Source organism: Metopolophium dirhodum, chromosome 9 (assembly GCF_019925205.1).
Source record: "Metopolophium dirhodum isolate CAU chromosome 9, ASM1992520v1, whole genome shotgun sequence".
Taxonomy (NCBI): Eukaryota; Metazoa; Arthropoda; class Insecta; order Hemiptera; family Aphididae; genus Metopolophium; species Metopolophium dirhodum.
Window position 1 is genome coordinate 13,154,609 of NC_083568.1, and position 11,527 is coordinate 13,166,135.

General features: G+C 28.8%; 1 protein-coding gene across 13 annotated transcripts in view; it reads right to left on the reverse strand.

Annotated features, from left to right (window-relative positions):
- LOC132951809 (peripheral plasma membrane protein CASK) overlaps positions 1–11,402 on the reverse strand; it is an 88,572-nt gene extending 77,170 nt beyond the window's left edge. For 3 of the 13 annotated variants that reach the window (XM_061023790.1, XM_061023788.1, XM_061023789.1), the window contains exons 1-6: positions 10,623–11,399; positions 3,104–3,216; positions 2,937–3,042; positions 1,352–1,429; positions 1,097–1,272; positions 912–986 (exon numbers count right to left, since the gene is read on the reverse strand). In XM_061023790.1, the coding sequence (XP_060879773.1) occupies positions 912–986; positions 1,097–1,272; positions 1,352–1,429; positions 2,937–3,042; positions 3,104–3,216; positions 10,623–10,681 (607 nt within the window). In that variant the 5' untranslated portion in view covers positions 10,682–11,399. Of the gene's footprint in view, positions 1–911; positions 987–1,096; positions 1,273–1,351; positions 1,430–2,936; positions 3,043–3,103; positions 3,217–10,622 lie in introns of all 13 variants that reach the window. The other 10 variants (XM_061023795.1, XM_061023791.1, XM_061023794.1 and 7 more) reach the window with 7 other exon arrangements.
- Between the last annotated feature and the right edge of the window lie 125 nt (positions 11,403–11,527).

The window sequence follows — 11,527 nt, forward strand, 5'->3', positions numbered from 1 at the left end:
TAAAGCTTTACAATAATTAATAATAATAAATAAAACAATCACTTAGAAAAATAAAATAAAACTAATTTTCAAAGTTCAAACATCATAACATTAAAATAACTAATTGTTACATTTGTTGAGTGCCTATAAATTCCAAAAATTAGTTAAACAACCAGCTAATTAATTTTTGAAAATCAATTCATATTAATACCATTTTGATACTCGGCAACTTCCAATTTTTCCAAATCCGGTAAATTATCATAGAGCATAAGGATGTGTGCTAAAAACATGAAGGTGCAAAATTGTACATAGTAAAAAGAAATTACAGAAATAAATCTCAGATATTTTTATAAAATAAATTAAATATAAATACTAAATAATATAAAATATTAATCGCAAAGCCATGCAAACAAAAATCAAATGTATAAAATTATTAACTGAAGAACTATTATCAATGATAACTAAAGAAATTATCTTGTTTTTGTCAAAGTAAATACTTGAACTTCAAAAGTAAACGGCATTTAAACAGTAACTAATTTTAATTTTTTATCATGTCAATCTTAAACTGCTTGTTATAATGTACTCTAATTGTTCAATATGACCTTGGAAATTGAATCATTATTTAAATTTTTTTATGTTTAAAGTAAATTTAGTATATATTTGTGATTTAAATATTATTGGTTCATAAATTATTTATAATAAAGTATAAAATAACATAAAATACTACTTTAAACCATGAACAGAAATTTATTTTTGAAATAACTAAGTTCTAAAATAGTTATTTTCTAATAATTATTATAAAAAATATTTATGATCAATAACAAAATATTAAAAAATTATTTAAAGTAAATTTTTTTTAAATGTAAAATAAAAAAATATAGTGTACCAACACCAACGTTACAACGATTCTAACCCCATTTAAGTGCTCTTACCCTGTCTGTCTGATTGTAAATAAACTTGGCCGTTAGCACTCAAATTAGGTCGGGACAAATCATCAAAACTTTTTGCTTAAAAAAAAAAACAAAAAACAAAATAAAAAAAACAAAACAAAAATAAACAAAAAATAAAACAAAAACAATAAAAATCAATGTTTAACGTGTTATGAGGTTTTGAATACCTCCATTAATAGAGCTTCCATCGTGCAACTGTATTGCTACACCAAATCCTCCAAGTTTAACTGGAGCTGAATTCTCTTTTGTGGCTAATAGGACACAATGAGGCTTTATGTCCCTATGAATAATGTCATTCTCATGACAATATCTGATTGCTTCAAGTGTTTGTCTCATATAATGGCTACAAAATAATTAATATAAATATAATTGTCCAAAAAGATTATAAATATTTAATGTGCTTAATCAAAATACAATATTACCTTGCTACTGCTTCACTGTAAACAAAACCAGCTGTAGCTCTACGTACGATTTCAAAACAAATGTCTGATCCATCCATACTGAAAATTAATTAAACTGTGATTTAAGACTACACCAATTAAATTACATGTACAACAATATTTATATAACAAATTAAAGTACTTTTCAGTCATCCTGACTACCGCCTGACACCGCGAGTCTCAATTCCGTTATATCAACTATCGCTGATTCTACCAACCACACTTTGTAGTTCCGTCTTTTAATACATGATACACATGAATTGACATTTATATGAGTAGGAGTAAGGTATATTAGTATAATGTTTATAATCAGTTATCACAGCAGTGAAGAGTTATAGTATAAAACATAAAAAATATTATCAGTTAAAATAAGTCTAAAATTCTATTTTTGAGGACCAATTTTCAGAAATATTTTTTAATATGTTATCGAATGGATCTCCTTCGATGTTTTGTCTCCAGATAAACTCTGCCAGATAAGACTCCAAATTATGGCATCTGGTTCCCCTATGCTTATATTTCTTCATATAACGAGGCCCTAAAGACTTTTAATATGCTGAGTATCGACCCTATTAACTGGATCATTAAATTTATGAGTATGATTGACTGTACTATGCGCATTATGTATTTGGCTTTAGTTAGTTCATGTGTATCATATCCATGCCAACAGTCTGAATATGATATGGTTGTACCAACCTTTATATTTTGTTTTATTGCAGTTAATAGCATTTACCATACGATTAGGAACTTCGATTAAATATGTCTCATTAGTTTCGCAACAAATGCCTCTAAATATCCAATGGTGTGGTAATATCCTTCTAGCATTGTTCTTTATTTTTTAAAACACTTGTCGATTTAAAAAAAAATTTCCGGTCCTTGTATTAGTTTTTGTTAATTTTTACTAATTGCTATCGTATACGCTTCGCACATGTAACTGTTTCAATTAACAACCGTGCAATGGTGCATATTCAAATACTTTTGATAACATTTAACCGAGGTCATTTCTGCTCTCCAATATATAAAAGGGAGATTGTTAAAAAAACATACTGCTATTTCAAACCTATTACAAATACGCATATTACTTATATTTGACACGTCTTCACGTTGCATTTCCAAAAAATTTCATTTTTTCCGATGTAAAGTTTTTTTCATAATCATTTTCACTGTTCAATAAACTTCAAAGATCCATAATTATTTTAAAATAAATAAATAAAATAATATGTGGACAACAGAAATGACAGCGGTAATTGAGATAGAGAACTGGTGGTAGTTGCGGCATAGGCGTGGTAGTCGAGATAACAGAATTGAGACTCGCGGTAGTTGGGATAACCGAAAAATACCCAAATTAAGTACATAAATGTCTATTACTCAAAGATATTTAAACTTAAATTCAAATAATCATGTTAAAATAATCCTAATTGATATTAGAATTCACAAACAATGAACACCTCTTCTAATAAAATACATTGTTAATTTATCCCTTATATTATAAACATTCATCAATAAAAAAAAATAAAAAAAATACTGACCACACTGCTTTAACTAAAAATAATATATATTAAAAACTTACTATTCGAAAACCATATATAACATTCCTTCGGAGCTATATGTTTCCAGTAATTCCACAATATGAGGATGTTTTAGCATGTGGCATATTGTCGCTTCTCGTTTTAAATCTGTGATAAAAATACATTTTTTTATCAATAGATATTTTAGAGAAAAACAAAGATTAAATACCTGATGTGCTTAAACCAGGACTTGATGTGAAACTTGCTACGTCAACAATTTTAACAGCAAATTGTTGTCCAGTTTGACGATGAACACATCTTTTAACCAAACTAAATGGTCCTCTGTAATGTATTATGAAACAATGATTACTATAGTGATCATCAGTTGTTTTATTATATATATATTAGACAAATAATAACAAAGTAACTTGGTTAATTATTTCCTACCTAAATAATATTTTTACGAAGATTAATAATATTTATGTAATTTTTTAACAAAATGTTTAACATATTACAAGAATGGCTAACATGTAAACTTGGAACACATTATTGTCAGAATTTAAACTTTAATAATGTAGGTGAGAAGTTCAAAGACGGTTTTCTGTTTGCACTTTTATTTCAGAAATACCAAGTAATGCCTGAAAAGTATGTGCATGTATTTAAAAAATCTAATCACTATGATATATGTTTGAGCAATATGAAAAGTATAAACATGTGGCTGCAATTTCTAGAAATTATTATTGAAGATAGTGCTATTTGTGAAATATCTCATGGTCAATCACTTGCAGTTTCAACACTTTTATACAAATTATACTTTAAGTTAGAAATGTCAAAAAAATACAAAATATTGAATTATATCAATGTTGAGGAAAATCAAAAATTAAATAACAGTATCATAGGAAATGTATGTAAAAATAATAATACTTTTTTTTCACATCAGAAAGAAATAAATAATAAAGAAAGACTAAATGCAAACCATGAAAAATGTTGCTATGTTTCTAAATTATTTTCTAATTTAGATGGTATTTCAAACAATGCTATTGATGTTCTAAAATCTATAAATTGTACCAATACATGTAAAGGCAATAATTTAAAGATGTTGGAACATAATATGAATAGTTTTTATGATCTATTTATTACGAGTTTTAAAAAAAAAAAAAAATGAACTCATCGAAAAATCTAATGAAATATTATGCAGAAGTGAACTGCTTAATATTCTTAATATAGAAGAAGAAAATAACATAACAACTAATAATAAAAACTTCACGATCACAAAATTGGAAAATGAAAATGTCATTCAAAATATTGACTTAGAATCTCAAGAAGACTTAAAAAATGATAGCTCAACAGCAAGCTCAACAATCAATAGTTTGAAAACAGAAGAATCTATTATCACTCAAGGATTAGATGAATTTAAGAACGAACATTTTGTGAAACAAGATATTTTTAATGAATATTTACAACACACCGGATCTTGGTCCTCTGAATATTTGAATGTAGATTCATTTAAATTCACACAAAACATTCTATCAATGATAATAAAAGAAGTTTTGAATTTTGAATATGGTATAAGTGAAATTAAATTTATTAAAATAAAAAACACAAATGTAGCTGGAGTAGTTGATGTAATACATAATACAAAAGTGGTAAAATTAATAAAAGACAACTTACGAAATAAAGGAATATTAGGTTTTACTTCCGAAGATGCATTATCAGCGTGTCTTAATGCATATAATGAAGAAATGAAGATTTCAATAAATAAAAGTAAACTATACCAAGTTGTGGAAGAATATGAAAATCTCTCAGAAAATGCAAGTATTACAACAGAAGACAGTAAGAGTAAGAAACTAGAAAAAGAATCAGATTATAATAAAAGTGGTAAATATTTTAAAATAACAAATCAATTTTTATCTATATAGGTACCTAAGTACCTTGCCTACTTAAAATAAAAGGGAGAAATCACTAAAAGCTTTTTTAATATTTGAAATGTTACTAATGATACCTACTGTTTCTATTATAGTAGTTTTATCCCCATAGGCTATATTATATATATTTATATTTATTTTATAATACAAATTACTCAATATATTGATAAATGTCGATATCTACATAAGGCCACTGTAAATCTCAGACATCTCTTATCAAAACAACTTTAATGTAAGCCAAAAATTCCAGTCAGCTAGGAAACAGCAGACATTTTAAAACAAAATTATTTTTTTATTTTTTATTTAATTTTGAAAACTGACAAGCATTAAAATACTTAATTTCTAACGTTTTATTTTTAAAACGATTTGCTAAAATAAAAAAACAAACAGTTTCCCAATTGATGCAAGTCAACTTGTCTAGGAATTCAAACATATTTTAATTTTAAAAATCAAACATTTTTTTCCTGGCTAAAGCTATTTTAAATTCATAAATTTGTTTTGAATATTTTGAACTATAGCCTCGAATAAAGCTCAAATTACATGTGCATACTATCTGATGTGCGTTATAATTAAATAGTAGATACGAGATACACATATCATAATGATTATTACTACTGGATTTACTACCTACTCACATAAATACTCGTATAAATACAAGCCATTTCAATATGTAACGCAAGAATGAAGACTTTACAGTCTATATAACATCTTAAAAATTACATGTTTACATGGACCATAAATAATAAATACCTAAATTATTAATATAAATATTTATCTTAAAATGTTTATAGAAGTTAAAAAAAGAACAGAGATTGATTCAATAAATAGTATGTCAGTTATAACCCCATCTATAACTACAAGTGGATCAAACAGCAGTGAAGAATTGATTTATACAACAAATAAAAAGCTTATAAATAAACTTATTCAAACACCAGAAAATATTCCAGAACCTGATTACAACGATCCTGTTTTAAGTCCAATAGCCAATTTAGGGAAAATAATTGATGAAAAACAAAAAAAAAAATCATGATCTACAGATTGGAGATGAAATAAATTGCATAGGAGAATACATAAAATTAAATCAAGGAATAAATGGTTGGATACTTTTACAATTCCCTGTTCAACCTTTACAAATGGCTTTACTTGAATTTATGTTAACTGGTAAAATGCCATATTTTGGAAAAGAAATATGTGAAAAGTCTAAGAAAAAGTCTAGTATAGTTCCTGAGTACCAAGATAGTGAAAATATGTACTCTGTTTCAAATACTTATTTGACAAATTGCATTAAAATCATAAGCCACACAGATGAAATGTACAGTGAAAAATTGAATGATTTTTTACAATTTTATAATCAACAAAATAGTATTCAAATACAAATAAGCAATCTAGAAAATATAATAAAAGAGCCTAAAAAAGCTGCAGATATATTAGTTGGGTTGATTTTAAATGAAGACAATGTTAAGTCCCCAAGTATATTTTTTAAGCCTATAAATATTTATAATAATTATGATGATGATAGCATAAAATCTGAAAATGATGATAAACAAATTAGTACACTACCTTCTATAACATCTGGCGATAAAACTGAAACAATAAAAACTTATGAAATTGCCAATAAATTTCAAATACTAAGTACCGATTTAGGAAGGCATGAAGGTAATTTAACCAATTATACATTTACAGCATTATATTTATGTGATATTTGGAAAACTATGGAACATAATTATATACACAAAATAAAAGAATTGTTAAATAATAAGGATAATTTTTTCAAAGAAGTGAGAATAAGCAACAATTTAAGCATATTGTCAATTTATCAAACAATAAAATGTCAGAATTCTTGCATAACAAACCTAATAAATAAATATGAAAATAAAATTCAAAATCTATTAACAGACAACCATAACAACTTAAGACACTACATTTTTGAATTACAAACCAATTTGTGGGATGAAGTGGATAGTGAGTTAGAACAAGTAACACAATTTATTAATAATACAATTTATGAACAATGGATACTTAAGAATAATACATTGATTAGTACCTATAGTCAATTATTGGAAACTGAAATGAAGCGAGCAATAACTACTTTAAACTTCTTGAATAGGTATTACGTTGATATTAATGAAACTAAAACTAATGAATTTGAATTTTATTCAGTCATTATTGATAACAATGATGATATTGATAAATTCAACATGCATTGCTTGGACACAATAAGCAAATTTAAAAAATATGTGCATGATAATTATGAAGTAGAAGATGGAATAGATCAAGAAACTTGGACTGTAAGTGTACAAGCGGAAACTAACAGACTTTTAAATCAAATATATAGACTTAAAGCTAGTTTACTTCTAGATATAAAAGATTTAAAAGATTTAACAAACACAGATCATCATTTAGAAAAAATACATACTATATACCAATTTAAGATAAATGATGTAAATAAATTATGTGAATTATTAGAATGTGTAGGAAAAAATACTAAAGTTCATATAAAACACATTTCTGGACAATTTTTCATAAATGAATTGAGTGTTTTTGTAATAATTTGCAGACAAGTGTTCCATTCAAAGAATAAATTTAATATGGAACAATTAAGAACTATTGTAAATACACTTTTAGATTATGCTCCTACATTCAAAATAGAAATTAGCAATTTTATTGATACATTGAATAAACTTTGTAAAATAAAACATATATATCCAAAAAAATGGCCAATAGATAATCAATTTTACAATCACTTTTATAAAGAACTATTTGGTAGTAATATAACAACTATAGATTGGAGAGACTTTGTAGTACAATGTATGGAACTTCCTTATCCAACTATTGAACAACTATTGTTTTATCGAAAATTATTCCAAGATTATGATATTGGAAATGAGACAATAACAATAGAAAGTTATGAAGCGACACAATTATGGTTTGAAAATGAATCAAATCAGCACAATGATGCTAAATGGTTATTATATGATATGTATCAAGTCCGAGATGGACTTAATTATAGTAGTATGCTTTTAGCATTTTGCAGAGACGAAAAACCATGTATTGGCTTAGGAAAATCATTTAGTTTAATTTTTGGTTGGAATCCATTTGATTTGAAAATCCAACATCCAAAACAATCTATTTATAAATATGAAGAATCAGAAAATGACATAGAATATGTGAATACTGTCAATAATGAAATAACTCAATCTGAATCATCCTGCGAAGAATTCATTTTTGACCAAGATATTATGACATGGTTCTTACTAAAAAATGTTAAATTATACATGGACAACGAAGATCATATAGGAAACATTAATATTCCAAAAATTGCCAAATCAATATTTGCAAATAATCAAACTCTACAAGTAATTCCTACAGTTAATGATTTATTCAAAAATAATATAATGGATAATTTGTACAGTACTGTATACAAGTTTCAAGCAAAAGAATTGCCAGAAATTGCTAAAAATGTTGTATTGAAATACTATGATTTAAGTTCCTTAATATAATATTCAATAATAGCTTATAATTTATTCATAGGTATAAGATTAACATTTAATAAGTAAAATGATAAACAACAAATGTGACAAAAATTATTTACAATACCTATTAAATAATTAAATGACATAACATAAATAAATGTCCCTATTCAATATCCACAATAATATTTAAACGGAATACAATATTATTTAACACAACATGAAAAGCAAAATCAACTATTTTTTATAAAAGATTTAAAAATGTGTGAATCATAAATAGATAAATAGTTAGAATGTAAAACAAATTGAATTTTAAAATATTATAGAAGGATATAAATTATGAAACAAACAGGGTTTATACATTTTCTTTTAAATAGATAACTTTGATTACTTTATATATGCATAAATAAAAGGGATCAACGACATAGGAAGAAACAGATGAATACAGACTTGTCTATGCAGTTTTTTTATAAAACTTTTACTATTAATTGTTATACAATAAACGCATGCCATATACAACAGATAAATTGGTTAATTATATTGATATTGATCTAATTTTTCTATTTTAACAGATATATTCATAACTTTTTTTTTTTATTAATTGATTTCTTTTTGTAATAATTAACTATTAAGTAGGTACCTACCCAGCAAAAGTTTGGAAATCATAAATATATTTCAAGCATGTGTAAATAAATTTTGGTATCTGTATCTACATTTGTGTTTACTTATACCAGTTATACCTACCTATTTTTCAAACGTCATTTAAAATATTAAAAATAATTTTATATTACCTAATAATGAAAGTTTTTATACCTAGGTAGGCGTAGGAAGTAGATTGTAGTAGGTACCTTATACCCTCGCTTATACCTATGTCAATTATAAATTAAATTAGATTTTCACTAAAAGCCGGTTAAGAATAGGTATTATACATATCGCATAAATGTAAAATATCAACTCCATAAACATAACCCATTCAATAATTATCCTACCTAATAAATCATTTGGCATAGGAACCTACCTGAGCTACCTTTGTTATTATTAAATATAAATTTTCATTATTTTCATTATCACTATAGAATAAAATATGTAATATATAATTGTTTATTCAATTCATAGAACAAATTAGATATTTAAATCCAAAAAAATTATTCAAGTTTAAAAATGTTAGGAGAAAATTATTAACTTTTATATTTTTTTTTAATTTAATCATCTAATTTTTAGATTTGATTCCAAACCAATAACTTCTTCTTTGGTAGGTATCCTCCACCTCTTGATTTTACTATCAATTAAATATCACTACCGATTTGTATGATTGGTATGTACCCTTGTAGGTACAATGCAACAATATATTTGATCTCATACAATATCAGACTAAATTAAATTACATCAGAATGTATGTTCACTATCACCTAGCATAGAAATTCTGGATGTTGCCAATGATGGATATGGACATCACATCAAATTTAATCAAGACACAATAAGTGGCAAATTGGAACCACGCGCGACATTTATGAGGACCATGCATTGGCACTTTTAAGCCTACTAAAACAAATCAAAGGGCCAAAATATGTTTTAAACCTGATGTTGAGTCAGTGTTTTGTATTTTATTCACTTTGCATATACATTTTTGTTGTGGATAGTTCAACAAATTATCCAACTAGGTACCTACCCAAGAGAAAATATATAACATATTATATCGTAATAATAAAATGATAATTTTACATGGTGCAATGGTGTGTATGTACAAAATACAACCACATGTCATGAACTAAGTCCTAACTATTAAATCCGTTAATTAAAAAAACATAAGTAAGTAGTAATAATTTCCTATCAAAATGACAAAAACAAAAAGAAAGTCTTTGAACTTCATTCCTAGTTGCTTATATTTAAAATATTATAGCCTGCATACAACTTACATGTTTAATAATATATAGGGTAATTTATTATGTGTTTAGCTAGGTAGTGCTAACTACTTTTCTAACTTATAACCATATAGGATAAGACGTTAAGATATTAAAATGTCTTACAAAGTTTTTGGCACCCCAAAATGAAAAGTTGAATATGACGCGCCTGGTTGCAACTCGTGACAAAAGAAGTATCCCAACCAGATAAAATATGGATGTATGGGCTATGGAAATTTAAAATTAAGTCTGACAACAAATCATGCATGTACGACAAAAAGAACTCTCAGCACGACCATCTATCTGCCTACAGATCAGTCAGTCAAGGTACCCAGGGTAGAAAGGTACCAAGGTGGGTGGGTCGTGGGTGGATAAGAACAATTCAATCGCAATAATACTATATAGGTAGATTATGGTAGGTAGGTACCGGAGTACAGGATAAGGGCACTCACTTTCCGATGGTCTCGAGCAGTTCGTAGACATCGTCGAAAAGCACTTCCTCGTCGGCCATGGTTGTGTTCGCCCGACGGGCCTACACAAGCGTACACACGACGCACACAAAATGACGGTCTCTACTCGACACCGGTTATGACGACAAGACAGACACGGAGAAACGCTACACGGAATGCCAACGAGTCGAGTGCGGTCGAGGAGAGCAGGACGTGGTGAGGACGTGTGCGCGACACCGATACAATAATATTACATTAATTGTCAACGGTGAGTAATAATATTGGCCGCGACTGCCGACTGGGGGAGACACCACATGCGCGCGCGGACACGTCTGTGACCACTGTCCACTGACAGCAGCGAGTCGCGACGGCACCACGTCGGACGACGACGCGGAAACGGCTTTCGGGAGTCGGCCACCGTCGCCACCACCGCCTCCACACCAGTCACTACCACCACCAGGCACCAGCTAACGAACCGTCGGGAGTCGGGACAGACGGGGACGACCCGCGGCCGTGATGTGCCGTCAGTGTCACCGTAAGTCACTTGTACCGATGCGGCCGTCAGCTGTAGCGGGCTGCGAACTGCGGTTCGCCGGCTCGGCTCACGTTGGTCGGTTCGGTTCGGCGCCCGGTGCTGCCCAGTGGTCTGCAGCCAGGCTCCGCTCAGTCGAGCAGTTCGTGTTTGATGCCTTGATGGTACTTGCGACGCGTCCCCGCCCCGCTACGGCTGAACTTTGCCCCGTTAAGGTATTGCACGGGTCGCGGCAGATCTCGCGTCTAGGTTGCGCACCGACGCGCCGACAACTTCATCCCGGTGCCGCCGCACCACCCGTTGATAACACGACGTGATTGTGATAAGGTTACGTAAAGTGTAAACATAAACAGTAAACAACTAAACGGGACACGGC